The sequence below is a fragment of the Phocoena phocoena genome, chromosome 19 (assembly GCF_963924675.1).
Source record: "Phocoena phocoena chromosome 19, mPhoPho1.1, whole genome shotgun sequence".
Classification (NCBI taxonomy): Eukaryota; Metazoa; Chordata; class Mammalia; order Artiodactyla; family Phocoenidae; genus Phocoena; species Phocoena phocoena.
The window spans coordinates 58,042,912-58,065,414 of record NC_089237.1 but is presented as its reverse complement, the minus strand read 5'-3'; the positions used below and the strand labels follow the sequence as shown (position 1 = coordinate 58,065,414).

The following is a 22,503-nucleotide window of genomic DNA, read 5'->3' as shown; positions in this document are numbered from 1 at the left end:
TGCTGTCCTCAAACAGACAAGGGCACGGAGAACTGTTGACCAGGCCCTCGCTAGTCGCTCTGTGAACTATGGCTCTTAACTGTCCTAACGGGAAATCTTAGACAGCTGATTTGTACAATAAACTCTACTCTCCTGTCCCAGAAGAAATATTCCTACAGCTGGTTTCACATTTTTAAAAAAGCTATTAATTTGATTTTTAGTTTCTTCAGCTATTCACCAAGGATAAAACCTACACAGTAAGCCTGCTAATTAGATAAAGATAAATAAGTAGGTGAGTACATGGCAGTTCACTAATTTACTCTTTTCCTGTATGTATAATTGCGTTATTTCTTTAAAACCTCACGAAGACCATCTCATTTTTCATGAAGTCTCCAAATTGTATGTTAAAATAGCACAGAGCAGACAAGGAGAATGGCACAGCCCAGCACGGAGGCTCTCCAGGTAATACACAATCAGGAATGAGCTGAAGTCAGGTTTAGTCTAAACTACCTCCCACTCAGAAGCACTGGGTTCACTGTCCCAGTAAATGTTCTCAGTAGACAGTAGCTCTAATAGTTTCTGTCTGGCGGAAAGATGAAATAGTCTAAACATATCTTTTCTTAAAGTGTGGTAAAAATTGGAATTAAACTTTAGTCATGTAGTTTGGTAAATATTTTTATCTTTCCGAGGGACAAATTAAACTGAGATTGCTCTGTGACCATGAGAAATATCGGCCAATAGTGAAACGACAAATAGGATAATAGCTTCTAAATTATTGATTATATTAACTATCTATTTACCTTCCATACATTTACAAAATACATGAAAGAAAAAAGACAAAGAGATAGAAAGAAAAGTAAAACTGATTTTCATTTTCTTCTGAAACATCTATAGTATCTTTTAAAAAAACCTTTTCACGTGGTTGCCAAGGTGGGTAGGGGCGTAGGGATGGAGTGGGAGTTTGGGATTAGCAGATGCAAGCTAGTATATATAGGATGGATGAACAACAAGGTCCGACTGTATAGCACAGGGAACTATATTCAACATCCTGTGATAAACCATAATGGAAAAGAATATGAAAAGAGTGTATACATATGTGTAACTGAATCACTTTGCTGTACACCAGAAACTAACACAACATTGTAAACCAACCATACTTCAATAAAAAATAAATTAAAAAAAAACTTTTCTGAATACACAAAAATAAAATTAGAAACTAGCATACATACAAAATTTGAAAATATTACTTACCAAAGTCCATTCTATCTTTTTGGTTTCTCTGAAGCAAACCCAAAAGGAGATTAGCCAAATAAGGGGATGTTTCTCTGGGAATGCTGGGGGGGAAAGGAAAAAAAAAACCACCTAAGTGGTGAGTTTATATATTAACTACACGACTTTCGCCTTCATTACAGTAAATGAAAATGTATATACAGTTTCACAAACACTACATTTTATACCAAGAGGAGCATGGTAGACCCCCACTCCTTAAAGGAAAAAACAAACAAACAAACACTAAGCAACTGCCTTTGAAAAACAGCATCAATTTGGGAAGACTCTTGCATCGTGCTTCTTATTGCTGTTTTTGGAATATCTGCGAGAACAAAGCACTTCACAAGCACAGACTGTCTTGAGTTTTAACACAATGTCGACCTAGCACTAACGGTTGCTACAGAGTTCTCTGTTAGACAAACAGCCACCTCCAATTCCATCTGCAAAAGGGCAGAGCTTAAATAAATACACGTGAGAAATAACACAGCTTCCTGAAATCCAATAAAAAAGGACAAGGCAAGAAAAAAAAAGTAATAGGAATATGTAATTCACAGAATAAAAACTACAAAAGGATGTTAAACAAATAGCGAGCCAACCTCACTAGTAAAGAGAATAATGCAAGTTAAATGAAGAGCTAATTGGCCCTGCTTGGGAGGCATCGAGACTGGTAACAACCCCTGCTGGTAGAACGCAGGAAAGGAGCGCACTGCTTGTTCAGCAGTGCAAACAGGGCCAGCCGAGCTGGAGAGAGTGTCTCTAAGCCCAACAATTCCATTTCTAGGAGTCCATCCTAAAGGAATGCACAAATGTATGTATACATGCACGCACGCACACATATACACAATCTCTCCTCAGTAAAGCCTGTTTGTAGTATCCAAAAAAATGAAAACAGGGATCTGATTAAACAAAATATGTTACATCTAACTAGGGGACTCTCTAGCTATTTTAGAGCAAGCTATTTTCTAGGGGAAAGCCTAGCTGTTTTCTACTTTATGCACATCTATTCTGTTTGCATCTCCCTCCCCTCAAAGAACACATATAACTTCTGTAGGTTTTTCTTTTAAATAAACTTAACATTTTTAAAAAGAAAGAAAATGATACAGCACACAGGCACCTACGATACACTAGTAATTTTCTAATTTCCTGTTAAAACGAAAGCTCTCCTTACTGTTAATTGAAAAAAGATTCAATAACGGAAAAACATAAAACACACAGAATTCAAATAGATAACACTGCACTGACAAATGGTAAAACCCGGTGTAATCAAAACACATACCTAGGCGTTAAGTTTCTGTTTTTCTCATAAAGCATCCTTAGGTCTTGAGGACTATTAGCCTGTTTAGAAAAAAAAAACAAAAAAGGGAAGAAAAAGGTTTAATTTCCTAAACAACTAAGGGCAAAAATTCCAAATCATGTGATCAAAGCTCACATTCTGCTATAGAACAGAGACTCTGAACTTGAAAGCCATGGAATGCTGAAGGAGCCATAGATGGGCACCAGGAACTTAAAAAACTTCTGAAATTGTACATGAATTCTGCACATCTGGGCATAATAATGTACCTTTTCTGAGGTCAGATTCTCAGAAAGGCCTGAAAATCACTACTCTGGAGGTGACATGGCCTACCCACAGGTGTATTTTTACTGTGTAAGATCAGGGTGTATTTTACCTCCGAGGGATTCAAGGAAGAGAACTCAGATGACTGCTACCCTTCTGCCACAGTAACAAGCAGCACCCTCATAATAAGTGCTGCCGAATTAGTGAAGCTGTCTCTACGCCCACACTAGGTTGGGAAATTAAGTGTTCAACCTGGCTGTGTCACCGACTTTTAAAAACCATGTTGGGCAAATAACTTCACTCTGTTCCAGTTTTCAGATTCAAAACTCCTCTTTGTAACTGGGCAGTAGGAACTCAAGAGGAATCATTGTGATTATATCCTAGGAGGCCTCTTTTTGACAGGATGTTAAGGGAGAGGAAGACCTACTCAAGGTAACTTCTATAAAGCCTAAATAATTACCTCTCACCCAGCAGTGACAGGAATAGAGAGCTGGGGACAGCTTCCAGTGATCTTCCCAGACCTGCCCTGGCCCTCACGTGTACTCCAGGACCCCAAAACAAGGCTACGCAGGAAGCGCTGACATCACTGTTCACACCTGTTTCCCACCAGGTTGTCAGCTAAGCTGCACCAGCTTTTATGAGCCTGGGGAACCTAAGCGGCCCCAGGCCCAGTCCAACTACTAGGGAAGGCAGATAAAAAAGGAAAAAGCGAAAGATGTTCTGGCTCACTACAGCAGTTTTGCCTGTTAACAAAATCAAAATAAGTCACAGAGGAACCAGAAACACTGCTTTCAAAGTACAGGTGACCCTTGAACACCATGGGTTTGAACTGTGCAGGAACCTTTTTTCGATACATGCTACAGTACTACACGATCTGCAGCTGGTTGAACCCACGGATGCAGAACGGCAAGTACAAGGGGCCGACTGTAAAGTTACAGCACATTTTCCACTGCAAGGGGTCAGCACCCCTAACCCCTACATCGTTCAAGGGTCAACTGTATTCCCCATTTTATAAGTCAAAGGCAACTGCAAAATGAGAAGATCCCCAAACTGAGCACATCCAAAAAAAGTCAAGGTACCTGAAAAGGCGGTTTTCCAACAAGGCACTGATATATCACTGTCCCTATGCTCCACAGGTCGGCCTTGGCATCGTAATGTTGAGACATGATAACCTCAGGAGCCTGGGGATAAAACAATTCAAGAGACATGCATCAGGCCATTTACATAATTCATATGTATGGATTAATCAGCTGGAAAAGGTCACACTCCTAACAAAACTACAAAAACAAAAACAACACACTGTGATATTGCCCTAATCAAATGATACTGCAACGAATACAGAACCACATTCTTACATTGAGGCTTACTGGTAAATCTCAGAAACAACGGCGCATGAAAAGAAGCAAGTTGCAGAAACAAACATTTCTATATAATATTATGGACACATAAACTACAAAAAGAGTATTAAAATAATAATAAAGAAAAATATACCCCAATTACAGGATAGAGGTTACTTCTGGGGTAGGAGAGTGGGAAATGGAAAAAGGAGGGCTACGGAGGGCACATGAACTATTTCTGAAATACTTTATTTGTTTCTAAAAAAAAGATCAAAGCAAACATGACAAAATGTTAACTTTGTTAAATACGGAAGGTAGGTACACAAGTGTTTGCTATACTATTCCTGTCATTTGAAAATTTTTAAAATAATGGAAAATCTGTTATGCAAAATACAATAATGAAAACTATCTTGGGACTTCCCTGGCAGTCCAGTGGTTAACACTCCGCACTTCCAATGCAAGGGGCGTGAGTTCGATCCCTGGTCGGGGAACTAAGATCTCACATGTTGCTCAGAGCAGCCAAAAAAATAAAATTTTTTTTTCTCTGCTGCTTTGTCACAGCTGTTTTCCCACCCTCTCATTAGATGTTGCTTTTTAAAAATACCATCAATCAAGGCAAGCACAGCATTAAATAGGAATGTCAAATACACTTAAAAGATAGTGAAATTTTATTTTCCAGGCATAACATTTTTATTTATTGTCCTTAATAAATTTCTTATTGAGCCACCTCCCTTTAATAATCAGCCCAAGCACTCTGTCTATCCTCAAGGTTATTAGTTCAAGGCTGAACTACTTTCACACTCAAGAAGTGCAAAATAGTATTTAATTATATTAAATTATAACATTTACTATATAAGCAGTAAGATTATGATCAGGAAAAAGTAAGTCTAATACAAAAAATTTTTTTTGAACTTTGATTACTAGTTCCCTTAGCTCAAAGTGGTTTTATATTAGAAGAAGCCCTAATTGAACATAAAACCATTTTAAATTAAAACTGAAATAGGTACATTTATTTACTTCACAGGATCCTGAAGTTCCAGAATTAAGGTATTTCCAGGCTTAACACCTCACATTAGTTCAGAAGTTTCACAGCTTCACCCTATCAGACCTGACAGTAACCACAGGAGAGGATAAAGAGGAAAACTAAGATTTTTTTTCAGCTGTTAAGTGTGACACTGATGGAAAACACTTCTACAATATAGGGATACTGTCTAAAGAGACAACATGCAGAAGATGACTACACCCTACAGCTGAAGAGGTACGTGCCCCAAAAGGTTATTTTTAAGTATTCCTAAAATTATACATTATGTATAGCATGACCATATTTCATCAACTTTTGTTTTCCATTTAATCTAACAGGAGATTTCTACCATAATAACTAACTAATCATGTTAAAAAATAAATGCCAATGGGCAAAGATGACAGACTTTCACAGTCCGCTATACTAAAGTGAAAGACGTCTGCATTATGTCATTATCAGTAATAGAATTAACATTTGTAATACAATAAAAACTCAGACTATATATAAAATCACATCTTACTTGCAAACAAGCCTTATACTTAAATTCCAATGCTTATGCTGCTGTGCTGTAAACACACAAGGATGCAAACACTCACTCACCATGTACATTGGAGACCCACACAGCGTTGCAGCCATCATGTTACTATGCAGGTAACGAGCAAAACCAAAATCCGCTATTTCACAAAATAAAAAGGAGAAAATCAAATGATATCTTTGCTCAGTTAACACAGATCATATGATTCTTTAAAGATATAAGAGGGTACAAAAGAACTGTGAGAAATTAAAGCTTACTGAATAAGACTGTCCACCAAAGAAAAGAGAGCTACCTCACTTTCAACAAGTTAAGAAACAGTAGTCATCACCAACTGCACAAGTCACTGCTCTCCCAGTTTTGTAACCAAGAAGGAAGTGCCACACTTCGCAAGAGAAAATGCTAATTATAATACATGATTCATTAATACAGCTCTCATCCGATATCAATACCAGGTATAGAACTGGAGCTGTTTTTGTCCTCCTCCAGATACCAGATGTAACCCATAAAATATCAGAGATTTCTTAAAATACTGCTAAATAATTATTTTTCCACCAACGAAGAGAAAAACATTTTTAAAAATCTAGCATTATAAACTGCTTCAAATAATCCTGAGAGTGCTAAGAAAACTTCCAAGTAAGAAGCCTGAACTAAATGATCTCTCAGATCCCTTACGTTAAAATCCAACCAGCTGTAAAGAATCAGGGTGATTAATTTGCTGCCAGCAACCATGATACATTAGCTTCCCTGTGATAAGGAGAAGCGGGATTTCCTGCTGGGAGTCACACTCAGGGCTCCTAACATGGGGTCTTTGGCCCCGTCTAGCACCTGCTGCCAATAATGTAAAGGGTTCCCATATCCAAATGTATCTCACTGAACTCAATAAAAATTTTAAAAGTGTCTCAACAAAGTCCATCATTCTAACAAAGCTGAACTAAAATCATCTAAAAATACCAAGTCCCAAAAACGTTCTTTGCATGAGACAATACGTAGCCAGGTACCTATTTTGATGCGAATACCACTGACAGTGGACTTCCGACGATTGGCATAGGACAGCAGGATGTTCTGGGGCTTGAGATCCCTGTGGATGATCCCCTTGGTGTGCAGGATCCGCATGGCGGCTGCAATCTGATGCAGAAAGACTCTGATGGTGTCTTCACTGAGAGTGCCCTTAGCTGGGAGAAAAGGTGCTCCGTCAGCATTCAAGTATCATCTGCATATTCTGAGGAGAGCACTGAGGGAGAACGGAACTGGGATTCGCATTTTCTCACTGTTTTTACTTTAACAATTTAAGTCTGTGAAGAGAGAGCGGATATCTCAAACTTTTTGATCGATCTGTTGTAAAGAGAACTGATTCACACTTGCATCTTTCATTTCCACTGGTGTTCCTCTTTGGCTCTCCTCTCGCATTTTTACCGGGAAGAATGGGCATGACAAGAGGTGCTCAACAAATGTGAGTCTCCTCTACAAGCCAAAAATAAGTCCCCTTCATATCAAACACCTGGAATAAATGTCCACATTTAATTCCAACCATTACCTGAGCACGAATTAAAAACAGGTGAACTGCTTGGATGGCGAGACTTGGGCATCCCCTCCACGTGCGCCTGCCGGGGTTGGTGGCCCTACACCTGTCTCCTCCCATCTCCCTGCTGCCAACACACCGCCTCACTGCAGCATGTCTCCTAACTAAAGACACCCGTAAGAAGCCATGTCTTCGGTGCTATGAAGAGGTGGTAGGAATGATCTGAGGGTAGTCACTGTTCAGCAAACAGCAGTGTTTCTACGCGCACACTGGAGCACGTAATGGAACAGAGCTTGGTTTGGGGTCAGGCTGCCTTTGCTCAAATCCCAGCTCCTCCACTTACTACGTGACCCTGGAAGATAACCCCTCTGTGCCCATCCTCATCTATAAAAAACTGAAAACAGACTAACCACACGGGGCTGTTGTAACAATCAAGCAAGACAGCATATTTAATAATAGAGACTTCAGAAAAAGGCCTGGTACATAAGTACTCAAATGTGGGCAGTACACAAATATATACTTCATGACAGTGGGTCTAAAAGTCATTCCTTGAATCTACATTAGGGATTTAATATCCATGGCCCCATTTTAAAGCCTTTGTGAACATACTTCTGCCCATACAACTCTAGAATATGTTCTTTATAACCTTTCCATATGCACTTAAGATTAAGAAAGAAATAACATTAACACTCAGAACAGGTGAAATATTACTTTAAAAATCATTTTAGGGGCTTCCCTGGTGGCACAGTGGTTGAGAATCTGCCTGCCAATGCAGAGGACACAGGTTCGAGCCCTGGTCTGGGAAGATCCCACATGCCTCGGAGCAACTAGGCCCGTGAGCCACAACTACTGAGCCTGCGCGTCTGGAGCTTGTGCTCCGCAACAAGAGAGGCCGCGACAGTGAGAGGCCCGCGCACCGCGATGAAGAGTGGCCCCCGCTGACCGCAACTAGAGAAAGCCCACGCACAGAAACAAAGACCCAACATGGCCAAAAATAACTTATTAAATTTTTTAAAAACATCATTTTAATGACACATTAAGTGACAGTTTATGTCCTTAACACCTTCAAATAAACTAAATCCCCATGGTTTAAAAATTACCAAATTGGGCTTCCCTGGTGGTGCAGTGGTTAAGAATCCACCTGCCAATGCAGGGGACACGGGTTCGAGCCCTGGTCCGGCAAGATCCCACATGCCATGCAGCAACTAAGCCCGTGCGCCACAACTACTGAGCCTGCGCTCTAGAGCCCATGAGCCACAACTACTGACCCCGTGTGCCACAACTACTGAAGCCCGCACACCTAGAGCCTGTGCTCCCAACAAGAGAAGCCACAGCAATGAGAAGCCCGTGCACCGCAACAAAGAGTAGCCCCCGCTCGCCGCAACTAGAGAAAGCCCGCGCGCAACAATGAATAAAAGACTCAACGCAGCCAAAAATAAATAAATAAATGTAGTTTTTAAAAAAATTATCTAATACTTTTTCCTGTGAGGGTAGTTCTTAACCTACCCACTTTTAAAAATTCTTTGGAGTTCTTTTCCTGATGCTATTAAAAAATAAAAATCCAAATACGCTAAAACATATGAAAAGTGAAATCTTCCCTAATCCCATCCTGGAGATGAGTGAACACTGTTTACCTCTGGAGTATATTCTTCCAGATCTACTTCCCCGCAGGTGGCAACACATAAATGACTGCACATTAGTGGGAGCATCAAATCAACAACTAGAGCTTTATGTTTGTAACATCTTACTTAAATTACACTGAAACAATTAAAATGGACGGTAGGGCTTCCCTGGTGGCGCAGTGGTTAAGAATCCGTCTGCCAATGCAGGGGACACGGGTTCGAGCCCTGATCTGGGAAGATCTCACATGCCGCGGAGCAACTAAACCCGTGCGCCACAAATACTGAGCCTGCCTGGTAGAGCCCGTGAGCCACAACTACTGAAGCCCACGCGCCTAGAGCCCGTGCTCCCAAAAAGAGAAGCTACCGCAATGAGAAGCCCGTGTACCACAACGAAGAGTAGCCCCCCGCTCGCCGCAACTAGAGAGAGCCTGTGAGCAGCAACGAAGACCCAACACAGCCAAAAATAAATTAATTAATTAAATGTATTATAAACAAAATTTAAAAAATGGATGGTACAGGGCTTCCCTGGTGGTGCAGTGGTTGAGAGTCCGCCTGCCAATGCAGGGGACGCGGGTTTGTGCCCCGGTCCGGGAGGATCCCACATGCCGCGGAGCGGCTGCGCCCGTGAGCCATGGCCGCTGAGCCTGCGCTCCACAACAGGAGAGGCCACAACAGTGAGAGGCCCACGTACAGCAGGGGGGGGGAAAAAAAAAAAAAGGATGGTACACAGTTTCTTCCATTTCATTCATTTACATTTTCATTCTAGGGCTTAGAAAAATTTTGCTACTTTAAATGACTACAGCTGCTTAGAACCAGTATCACTGCCCCATGACATACTATTGTATAGACTTAGGGTTTATCTGATTCAGAGTCCAAATTCTAACACTGTTCCTGTGGGGAAAAATTAATGACCTAGTTTAGGCTGCTTCTGGGCACAAACGACAGTAAAAAATTCACATATTTCTATGAACACAGGATGCCTACTCTCAACACAATCCCATAAATTGAAATTCTCACGTTACAAGTTTAACATTTTAAAGGCACAGCTATCATGAAAACTCTCAGATGAATGAACTCTTGAGCAGTTCGCCCTAGCAGGGCAGGATCAGCTGTGGCTGCCACACTGAAGATATCTGCTAGAATTAAAGTACAACTTACCAAGTCTTATTTAAAACTTGCAATTGATAGAATTTGTTTTCTATCTTTTGATAGAAAAGGGACTTTATTTATCAAAGCAAATAAAAGGACTAAATAGCTGTCTTGTGATTTAGCGGCATTAGACCATCCAGACCTCTGACCGCCGGATCTTCCAGACCAGTGCTCTCCAACAGAAATATAATGTGAGTCACATACGTACCTTCAAATTTTCTAGTAGCCACATTTTCAAACATGAAAAGAAACTGGTGGACTTACATATATTTAATCTAATACTTCCAAAATATTATCATTTCAACCTATAATCAATATAAAAAACTTAAGATATACTCATTCTCTTTTCCTATGAAGTGTTCAAAATCCAACGTGTGTTTTATATCACAGCACATCTCAATTCAGACTAGCCACATTTCAAGAGCTCAACAGTCCCACGTGGTCCACGGTACCATATTGAAGAGTAGACAATTCTTTAATTCTAGACAATTCCTTAAGGACGAAATTTAGTTTACATGTCTCTTCAATTGGCAGCTAGAGACCAGGGAGAGGTTAAATAATGACCAAAATCGCATAGTGATTAAGTTATATGAACAACAGAACTACTGCAAACCAGCCTGCCTGCCTGACTGCAGCATTCTGGTAAGCTCTTTACTCTTGGGTCTCCTGTTCTAGCACTATTGCTCTGGAATATCCAGTGCAGAGTTCAACATCACAGACAAAAGTGCTGTCGAAGCTGACGAATCTGCTACAGCAGCATCAGCACCTATGTCAGTCCAACAGGATTTCTGTGAAAGAAGGACACTGATATGCCAACGAGGGCTCTAAACGGCTAAGGTGCCCCTCAACCTGACCCCAGGGAAAGGAGCTTTCATCAGGATCACTAAGCAGTCAAGGAGTTCAAGATTCACAGGTGGACCAGAAGGTAGAGGCAAGGTGTCTTCTAGCTCCAACTCCTCTCCGCCCGCAGTGAAGAAAGTGCCTGTCTCTGCACGGTATCCACTAGGAAATGACATTTTGAAAAATCTTTTCATCAAACTGAGAATTTCTTAAAAAAGAATCTCAGGGAAATACAAAAACACACATGGACTAAACTCCTGAGTGCAGGATAATGGCCGTCTCTAAGCAGGAGGGACCGGAGTAGGATCACAGAAGGGCCTACAGGAGCTTCAGCTGTATTTAGAAGGAGTAATCCTTGTGTTCTTTACATTATTTCTACATGGCTTTCCAAACCTCAGCAATATATTCTAAAGATTTTTAAAATCTCATTTTCAATTGCACTCCTCGTTTACTTGAACATTTGAAATATGTTGTTTCTCTTCTGTAAACTGTCCACACCCTTTGTGCGTGTATTTACTGATGTCTTAGTGTTTTCACAATCAACTGCCATGGCCTGTCTCTAGGCTGAGTGACGAACCTCTCCCTTTTTGCCTACTCCCCGTGTATCTTTAAGGGGAGGGAAAGTAGGTGCTGGCCTCACCTAACGTCGTTTTAAAAAGCACTTTTGAGGGACACAATTTGATTTGAGCACTTAATGTCCTACATGAATACACTTTAGATACTAGCAACATCCAGTACTAAAATCTTATCCCTGGGCCACAAAATATCTTACCTCTGGGCCACATAATAATTTCAAGGTTACACTTAATCCCTTATAACATTTTTAAAAATTTACGAGCAACATTCACATTAATAAACACATTCTTGGATACATTCTTCCATTCTGGCTTGCTTTGTTTTGTTTTGTTTCTGTGAAGTAAATGAAATGGACTTAAGGTTCACTGACACCAGCCCACTAGCATCTTTTGAAGAGAAATTCTGTTGGTTTTTCTCTCTTGGGGAGAGGCCCTACCTCTCAAACTGTCCGAGAGAGGCACACATAAACAAGTACTTATACACAAGCAAAGTTTAGGAGCAAAACCACAACAAATGACAGTCAGTCAGCAAAGTGACCACAATTACACATACACAAATATTTACTGAATGTTTCTATACAAGTACAGAAAACAGGGGTAGCATATTTCAGAAGTAAACGAAGACTAAACAGACTACATTACTACACTGAACACTGACAAAGTAAAAAAAATTACCTTGCAAATAATCTGCCAGGTCTCCACCATTGCAATACTGATATATAAAAGAAAAAGTAATTAAAATAAGACACTGCTTCAAGCTTAATTCAATTCATTATCAGTTAACTTTAATTAAAAATACATTTGTATATAATATAAATCTAGTCTCACAAATTATAAGAATTATAGAATCAACATTTAAAAATTTTATATTCCTTATAAAATAGAATCTAAATCACTGAATCAACTTTATTAATCCAAATTTTCAAATAACCTACCATCAATTTTAAAGTACCTATTAATCAAAAGAAATTTGAAATAAATTAAACAGAAACCTGTATACTACCTACCTCCATCACCAGAAAGACAGAGTTGGGTAATTCCTGAAAGTAAACATATTAAATATGGTTTAGATTAGAGAAAAAATTAAGCACAAATTTTAAAAATAATGACAGTTAATAAAAAAAGTACATGTGTCCGTTTTAAACAAGTAAAATGAACTCACAAAATCCATTCGTAAGTGAAATTTAAAATCCCCAAAACAATGACATAGCACCTCAGCTTCAATGACACTAATGTAGTCATCAAAAAGTTCAATTCTATTCATGGAAAGAACTAAAGAAAGATTCATCTTTTGGAAGAAAGATTCATCTTTTGGTTATGGTTATGGTAAATTTACCACTTGTGGAAAAAAGGAAGGATTCTCTGGTCCTCAAGGAAGCACTTCCACTTTGAAAAGTTTACGATTTGGAGCAATGACTTGATAAATCCTCCCTAGCAACACTAAATGCACAATCTGAGTTCTGGAATACATGATCCAGGATGCTTAGTTCTTTGTTTTTCTGTATATTTGAAGGCAATCACATTACTTGGGAATTGCTGGCAAAGGGAAGACATTTTATCACATGAGAAATCATTAAACGTAACTTTCAACAAAATTTTCTTCTTCTCAAGTATAAAATACAAAAATCTGATCTCAAACCAGTGTTGTTTAATCACGTAGGAGCACCATACCCTAGCTACTGCAGAGGAAAGAGAGCGAGGGACTCCTAAGGGGAGGCTAAGGAGACACAAAGAACTTCTGTTCCTTCAATATGACAAAGACACATTCCCTTCTTGGTTTTCACAATTTTGGGGGTACACATAACCACTTAGTTTCCCCAAACATTCACTCACTCATTCAATAAATAAGGCAGAAATACTTTAACATCTTTGACTTCTCGGGCAGACCTTCTTTTGAAGGTCTTTGAAGCATTGCTTCAAAGGAAGCATTGCTTCCTTTGAAGCAATGAAAATCTCCACAGATTCAATCATTCTCTCCAACATCCCCCTTGCGTAAAGGCCCGTCCTTTACATGAAGCACCGGAGTAACCTGCAGCAGGAGGAGCTGCAAGAGCCAGGAAGAGTCAGCAAAGGAAGGAGAAAAAAACGTTCATTTTTTAGCAAAACCAATCAAGCCATCTATACACAAATCAAAACTGAAACGGTACTGGAGCCCAGGGAACCAAGAAATGCTTGTAGGGTCAGAAAGGCTGAGAAGTGAGGCCAGCATACCTGTGAGCCAGACCACAACAAGGGTTTTCCAAAGCTGAATATATATTTACCCTCCCTTCTAATATTAAGACATCCACATCCTCAACTACTCCCCAGAACTTCCACCAACAAAACTAAACATAATGAATTTCATTTTATCATTTCCCTACTCAAAGTCCTTATTAACTTGATAAAAAAAAAAAACCTATTCTCTAAAAAGAAGGGGAAAAAAGGATATCATTATGAACAACTCAATGCCAGTATGCCAAAATTTGCATGAAACGAATACACTGAAAAACAATTTGAGGGGCCTTCCCTGGTGGCGCAGTGGTTGGGAGTCTGCCTGCGGATGCAGGGGACACGGGTTCGTGCCCTGGTCCGGGAAGATCCCACATGCCGTGGAGCGGCTGGGCCCGTGAGCCATGGCCGCTGAGCCTGCGCATCTGGAGCCTGTGCTCCGCAACGGGAGAGGCCACAACAGTGAGAGGCCTGCGTACCGCAAAAAACAAACAAACAAACAAAAAAAACAATTTGAGGAAAAACGCAACTTACTAAAACTGACAAGAAGTAGAAAATCTGAAAAGGTATGTATCTGTTAAAGGAACTGAATTATAATTTGAAACCTTTCCACAAAGAAATTCTCCTTAAGTTTCAGTACAGTCCCAATCAAAATCGACGGAGGTTTTGTGCATGTGTGGAAGTTGACAAGTTGATTCCAAAATGTATGTGGAAATGCAAAAGGCAAAGAATAACTAAATATCATGCAGAAAAAGAAAAATAAAAGTTGGAGGATTTATACTACTAGATATCAAGTATGATACTAGATATCATAAAACTATACTGAAAAAGACAGTGAGGTAAAGGCTAAGGGGACAGAAGAGAGTCTAGAAACAAGCCCCCACATGCAAGCTCGCAATGCAGAGATGACAGTACAGAAGGGAAGGATGTCGGTTCAGCAACAGATCAACTGGCTCCCCTTTGTAAAAGTAAATGAATTGTGACCCCTACCTCACGCCACATACAAACTCATTTCCAGGTAGATTATAGAGCTAAATGTGCCAGATAAAACAATAAAGACTCTGGGGAAAAACAAAGAACATCCTCATGACCCTAGGGTGGGCAAAGTTTTCTTAAATATGACACAAAAGCACTAAATACAAAAGGAAGAAACAATACACTGGACTACATTAAAATTAAGAATTTCTACTCACCAAAACAAACGGTTAAGATAGCAAAAAGGCAAGTCAGAGTGGGTAAGTCATTCACAACACCCATATCTGTCAAACGACTCATGCCCACAATATATAAAGAACTAACAAATTAATAACAAAAAGACAACCCAATAGAAAAACAAGCTTCTACAGGAATTTCAAAAAGATATTTAAATGACTAATAAACTTACAAAAGGTACTCAAATCAGGAATCATCAGGAAAACGCTAATCACAATCATAAGAAGACACCTCAGCACCTGGACGGCTAACACTGCCGAGTGCTGGCAAGGATGTGGCGTGACAAACTGACAAAACGTGGTGGGAGTGTAAGCCAATACGCTGGCAGTATAAGCTAGGCCTGTGCATAGCCTATGATCCAGAAATTCCTCTTCTATAATGAAGTCTCTGTAAAAACCCAAAAGGACAGGCTTCCAAGAGCTTCCAGGATGGTGAACATGATGAAATCTGGTGAGAGTGGCCCACTCAGGGTGGATACCTTGCCCTAAGCATCTCTTCCATTTGGCTGTTCCTGTGTTACATCCTTTTATAATAAACCAGTAATCTGGTAAGTTTTCTCTGAGTTTTGTGAGCCACTCTAGCAAATTAATGGAACCCAAGGAAGGGGCAGGGAGCAGACCAGAGGGCTGGGAAAACCACTTCAACACAAACGACAAAGAGCTGCCAACTCTGATTCCCTCTTCTTCACCTCATACAGTACTCAAGTCCTATCAATCCGGTCTTCTAGACATTGCATCAATCTGTCCAGGCCTCCCCGTTTCCACTGGTGCCTTCACCCACCCAAACACCTGCAGCATGCTGGCCCCATAGCCACCCGTGCCCACTCTCCACAGAGTAGCCAGTGTTTTACACACTTTAAGAAACTTGTATGCCTATTAATTTATAATGGAGAATATGTCTCTCTCTAACCATAATGATTAGGTCTAATACTCTCTCTCTATATACTCCCTAACTGGCATAAAAATACCTGGAATGATAATTCATAATCAGAAGATTGCCCAAGGATTACAGAAAGAAAGAAAGCAAAAGTAGGTTTTCCCCTTTCCCCAAAAGAAGAAAATTGCTTTTTTTCTTGATTATAAAAAAAGTAAAAAAAAAAAAAAAAAAAAAGTATGTGCTTATTGCAAAAACTTAAGATACATAAAATCTGAAGGAAGAAAGTTAAAAAATCACCTTAATCTCACCATTTGAAAGAAGCGCTATTAATATCGTAGTGGTCTTGCTTTCATGCATCTATAATACCTGTACACATATTCACACCCAAAGGAAGCATGTACATGCTAGGTTTTTTAAATTTTAATATCCTTCCATATCTTTCTGCTACTCATACAATCATAAGTTAAACATACACATACTTTACTTTGAAAAAAACGGGATATCATATATAGATGTCTGAACCTTGCTTTCCTCACTCAATAATACACCAAAGAAATCCCTCCGGGTCAACTACATACAGACAACTCTTTTTCATAAGTGTGTTATATGTCATAGTGTGACTATATCACCATTTATTAAGCTATTCCCTTGCTAAGGAACATCACTTGTTTCTAGTTCGGGCCATTATAAGCAAAGCTATATTGGTTCTTGGACATACATCCTAATTCTCAAGCTTTTATGGCTCTGGGATAGATGCCCAGGAATCTGGGTTGCTTAGTAAAAGGGTGTGTATTTCTAATGATGACAGATATTTCTCCACATTGAAAGATTTTTTAACTACCTATTATATACAAGACACTATTCCAGGTCCTGAGGATACAGCAGAAAGCCAACAGAGTTAAATGCCCTGTTCTCCCCAGTCTTCAATTCTAAGAAGGGAGGGTCAGGCGCAAGACAACACAGAAGAAATATGTATGCAGAGCACGTTAGAGGTGATAGGTGCTTGGGAGGAGGGGAGACCGCGCTGGGGAGGGACTGCAGTTTTATTTAGGTGGCTAAAGAAAGCGTCCCTGAAAGCACAGCGCTTGAAGAAGGACCTAAAGGAGGCTGGGGCGTGCCTGTACAGGCTACAGACACGGAGACTGTCCTGTGCATACAGTCTCCCTGTAGGGGACACGGCGCTCCAGGAACCACAAGGAAGCCTGAGTGGATGGAACAACAAGCAGCGAAGCACAGAGCAGGGGAGCCAGAGCCAGGGGCAACGGGGTTGGGCTTTCACTCACAGGAATGGGGTCCGCACAGAGGAGGGACACGCCCTACCTGCACTACGGGGGGGAGGGCTCTGACCGCAGTGTCGGGACTATTCTTCAGGGCATGGGGGCAAGGTGTCGCCAGACAGCATCCCCAAAACATTCTAGCAGTTCACATTTGTGCCAGTGACACGGGAGAATAGCTTACACCTCCCCCTAATCCCACCAGTAAGAATTACTGCACTTTTTAATTTTGCCCACCAGAAGGCGGAGAAGTGACATCTGTTACCTTAATTTACATTTCCCTACTTGTTCATGAATATCATGCATTTCTTAGCCATTTTTATTTCTCCTACAAGAACCAACAATTTGTATCCTTTGCTCACTTCCTCTTTGGGTTGTCTTTTCCTTAATTTGTGAGGTTTATGCATTTTAGGTGTCAGCCCGTCACCTTTCAGGTTGTACAAATTTTCTCAAACTGCCATTCGTCAACTGCACGTTTTTGCATTTTACTGTGGTATAGATTTAAGTGTACAAAGACTTGTGACACATGTATACACCCACATAACTACACTTCCAGTCAAAATACAGAACATTTCCATCAGCCCAGAAAGTTCCCACATACCCCTTTTCCGTCCATCCCTGATACCAAGTAGCAACCTCTGATCTGCTTTCCCCAATTTCTATCACCCTAGCTGAGTCCCGTCTCCTCTTGAAACTCACAAAAACAGAATCACACAATAGCTGTATATAGCTGGCTTCTTTTTCTCAACATAATGTTTGAGATTCATATGTTATGGCAACTATCAAGTTTGTTCCTTTTTATGGCTGTCAATTTGTTCACAATATTATTTGCTATGAAATAATTTTTAAAAAATTTTGTATGTCCCTACCACTTTTATGGCTTCTGAGCTTATCCTGATTTAAAATACCTTTCTAGCTCTTAGATTACGTATTTAAGCCTTTAATTCATCTCAAAGTTGTTTTGGAAAATGATGAAAATAGACACCTAATTTCATTTTGTCTCAGTTTGCCAGCACCACCTATGAAATGCATCTTTTTCTCACTATACTAAAAATTACCAAGAGGTGGATGTTTATCCAGATCATTGACATTCACGCAGGGAAGTATTCCCAACTAACAATATTTATCTCATGCCCAGAATGCTCAAAGATATGCATCTTCTGAAAAACAGACATGATATCACCCTGCAAATGGTTCTGCACTGTCCTCAAACTAGAGATCCACCCCGTGTGGCCTCTCCACCCTCTCCTGCATCACTCAGCACTACTCCTACCTACCTCCCGTCTGCACTCCCACCACATCCCTTCTTCCAGGTCCTCATGCTAGCTCGTCCCTCCTGCCAGCTCCTCCCAGAGGCCGCATCTGCGTGTGGGAAGCTGACCTGTTCTCCCCGCCCCCACTGGAGCCCGGCCTCCTCCCACTTGATTATAGATTCATATATCTATTTAGAAAACTCTAAAATAAATATAACAAACAGTGGTTGTCTCTGGGAAGTGCCATATCTTTTCCAATTTATTTGTGTTGACAATGTTGGACTATTTTAACTGTGGGCATATATTACTTTTGTAATTAGGGAAAATGTGTTTCTTTTTAAGGGTCATCCAAACTGAAACCCGATCACTACAAACAATGTCAGAAGTTCTCAATTCATCGAAGTGCACACAAACTTGAGGTGGACCTCCACAAGAGATGGCCAGTGAGAATGGTGCCAACACCCTGTACCCCTTGATGAACAGTCGGAATCCAGGAGGCAAATCCAAACTGTTGACTTGACAGCCAAATGCTGAAGGCTAGATTCATTCGACTAATAGCTCCTCAGTTTATTTTTACAGACTAGTCCCAGGAGTACACAATGCACAAAACAGTAAACAGTCTCATGCAGTCACCTCGACATTCCCAACTGTTCCTTAGTTCCGGTTTCTGAGCACATGTTCTCCCTGACGCTACCTCATTGTGCAGTACTTAGGTCAAAACCAGTACTTTTAAATATTTCTCATTCTGATAGAAAAAATCCAACTACACTCTCTACCCTGAAAGCAAGACCTACTCTGAAATTGACAGCGTTTCCTGCACTTCTCAAAAGATGGGAAATTAAGAGTTAATGTTATTTAACAATTTTTGTAGGAGGCGCTGACTCGCACCACGTGGTGCCCTCTATCTACAGAGACTAAAACAACTACACAAACAGCTCTGAGGAGAACCGACATTTCAATACGGGCTGTGACATCGGATCAGTTGTACTTTAAACTTTTTTCCCCTGTCTTTCTAGGCTGCTTTGAAATTTCTCAAATGAAGGAGTAAATTACACCTATTTAAATAGGTAATAAACTATACCCACAGCACGCACATATTCTGTGCGTGGAGTTTAAACTGCAACATGTTTGGAGAACAATCACACACTGCCATCAAAAACTTTAAAACTGTTCATGCTATTTTTCCTAGTAATTCCAATTCTAGAAATTCAACTTACAAGAAATAATTGGGTATCTTCAGAAGGTATGTATTCTCCTCGTAGCATTTTTTTTTTACAATGGGAAAAACCTTAACATCTTATAACATGGGTTTAGTTAAATATAAATACTCTGTAGTATGATATGACATGAAAAACGACATACAGAGAGCAGTCCGCTAAAATTAAAGGACACTAAGAGCAAGGACTTCGTTCTACTCACGGCTTTGCTCCTTTGTTCCTTGCACTTACAAACGCCTGGCCACCGTAGCCCCTCAAACCTCACGCGTGCTCATCAGTATCAGACCCCTGGGGCTCTCACTGGGTGCATACCACTGGCCAAGTGTGATTCCAGTATTCAGGGATTTATAAAACACAATATGGCCCCTAAATATAAGCCAACTACTTGCTCTGATGCTCCACCCAAAAAACAGGAATTTTCTCCAAAGTTGGCCTTTTAAAAAGGATTTCCAAGGGTAATTTTGACTATATAGAAATGCTGCCTTAGAAGGTAACTTCTGAGGACTTCCCTGGTGGCGCAGTGGTTAGGAATCCGCCTGCCAGTGCAGGGGGACACGGGTTTGAGCCCTTGTCCGGGAAGATCCCACATGCCGCAGAGCAACTGAGCCCGCGAGCCACAACTACTGAAGCCCACACTCCTAGAGCCCGCGAGCCACAAGAGAAGCCACCGCAATGAGAAGCCCGCGCGCCATGATGAAGAGTAGCCCCTGCTCACCGCAACTAGAGAAAACACGAGCACAGCAACGGAGACACAACACAGCCACAAATAAAAATAAATAAAATAAATAAATTTATTAAAAGAAAAAAAAAAGAAAGTAACTTCGGAACCCAGCCTTCCCACCTCCACATACAATGCAACTCTACTGTATGCCATGGCGATAATCCCAGACAAATCTAGATGAATATGCAGAGTTTCTTTGTTTTTACTCCACGTGTTGTCTAATATCTCCACCATTAGCAAATGTTGCTTTTGCAATAAGAAAAAAGCTCTACCTGATTTTTTTAATAGCTCAAAATAGTCCTTTCTACATTTATCACAGAGATGCTAGATCTGGACTTGACCTAAGACAACAGTACTCCTATAGTATACTATCTGTCAGTAAGTTTACTCATGCAGCCCATTATTTATTTTATCCTTCTGCCCTATGCTATTGCAAACAAATTCTTAATTAATAAACACACAGCTCAAGCTATATATCTTTTCAACAAGAATGAGGCAATTTTCTATTTCTGTTAAGATTCACTTACATTTGTATGAAATAGAAAAAAAATTTAAGTTCTTTATTAACATACAAATATTTCTTTAAAAATCCAAAATAAGGTACCTGAACATCATAGAGCGCTACAATGTTTTCATGCTGAAGTTCCTGTTAAGAAAATCGAGAATTCAAAATATTTGTATTTATTCTAATAATTATAATATTTCAATACACAAATAAAACTAAGTATACACACACATATATATCCATTTATACTACTTCTAGTATACCATACTTCTGTTACTAGATTAGAACAGTCTACTGAAGAATAAAAACAAATGTGCCTAATCAAACTTTACTTGGGGCCTAAATATTTTTTTACTGTCCTAATTTTTTAGACTCTTAACAAGGTGAGTACTCTCATTTACAAAATAAAGGTCAGAGTTAGTATGACCACATACTCTCTGCTAGTCTTTCAGATTTAATATAGAATTTCTAACAAGAAAGGCGTAAAATTCCAAAGTGCTTTTAAAAAGCACCATTTGCCTAAAAGAACACGAAGTATACTTCAACAAGCTATAATTCTTACCAAAGAGCTGTCCAGAGAATAGTAGTTCTGAGGAATGTTAGATGAAGGTTCCGTGTTTATATTACTTTGGGAAACACTGGGTTAAACACACCTAAATTCGTCTCTTCATTGTATAATTTTTTTCGACTTTCTTTAATGAGTCAAGTGCTTTGTCACTCTCCAAGAAGTATTTAGTAAACAGGATTTTCCACACTTATTTGACCACAGACTCTTTTTTTCCCTCAAAGCATCCCACTTGGATAACAGTGCTTGTGAGTGATCTAAAAAGACCACTTTAAATAAATAAATAAAAATAAAAAGACCACTTCCAAGGAAAGTAACTTTGTTCAATTTATAAGGAAGAAAGATTCCAACTGCCCAGATTTCTCCCCCCCACCACCAAAAAAATTAACTATAACATGAAAGGAATCAGCAGAAGAGATAAATAATGTGTAAGAGGGATCTGCCTCTTCTCAAACAATAAGGCAATAACTAAGGGAAAGAAATGATGAGAAGCTAAAAGCAGTTTTCATCTAATCCCTCTAAGCACTGGCCAAGAGCCACAAACATCTATTCTTAAAAACAGCTTCCCAGTACTCAATGTTTCAAAAAATTGAGCATGCAAAAAATGAGAGCAACAGGTGAACATTCTCAAACTTGGGGCCAACTACCAAAATTGCAAAGGATGTCATCATGTATCCATCTAAGTTTTAATCTAGTATGAAATATCACATAAAGAAACATACCTTTAAGATTTTAATTTCCTTCCCAAGCAGTATTTGTGATTTTGACAAGTTCTTTTTATTAATACTTTTAATAGCTACCTCCCAATCAGTTTTCTGGAAAGAAAAAACACTGTTACTCCTGCAAATTATTCCACAGAAACAATGCAACAGCAAAAAAAAAAAAAAAAAATCTATAAGCATAAAGATGTTTTTAGCAAATTCATGTAACAGGACTGAGGAGAAAAATAGAAAAGAACCCGAATCTCTAACAGAAAAATGATTTTATAAATTAAAGGTGTAGCAAGCTAATGTCCTACAAGATAGCCAGTAAAAATAAATATGAAGACCACGTAGTAACAAGCATTAAGTGAAAAAAGGACACAGTTTATTTACAACTATTTAAAAGTTATGGAGAATAACCTCGGAGGTGGTACAGTTAACTGAAAACAGGATTTGACAGCTAGGAAGGATTAAACGTGTTTTCGCTATTTTTTTTCCCTTGAGTTTTAAGTTACTCTCATGATAAAGTCAGTAGTATTTATTACTTTATCGGCTAAGCAACCAGGCCAT

General features: G+C 39.6%; 1 protein-coding gene across 1 annotated transcript in view; it reads right to left on the bottom strand.

The window, feature by feature from the left end:
• The window catches only part of ULK2 (unc-51 like autophagy activating kinase 2), a 64,005-nt gene that overhangs the window by 40,985 nt on the left and 517 nt on the right, over window positions 1–22,503 (bottom strand). The window contains exons 2-10 of the mRNA XM_065896698.1: window positions 21,955–22,047; window positions 20,767–20,808; window positions 12,409–12,441; window positions 12,077–12,113; window positions 6,695–6,868; window positions 5,762–5,835; window positions 3,883–3,984; window positions 2,525–2,583; window positions 1,231–1,313 (exon numbers count right to left, since the gene is read on the bottom strand). Coding sequence (XP_065752770.1) covers window positions 1,231–1,313; window positions 2,525–2,583; window positions 3,883–3,984; window positions 5,762–5,835; window positions 6,695–6,868; window positions 12,077–12,113; window positions 12,409–12,441; window positions 20,767–20,808; window positions 21,955–22,047 — 697 coding nt within the window. The remainder of the gene's footprint in view (window positions 1–1,230; window positions 1,314–2,524; window positions 2,584–3,882; window positions 3,985–5,761; window positions 5,836–6,694; window positions 6,869–12,076; window positions 12,114–12,408; window positions 12,442–20,766; window positions 20,809–21,954; window positions 22,048–22,503) is intronic.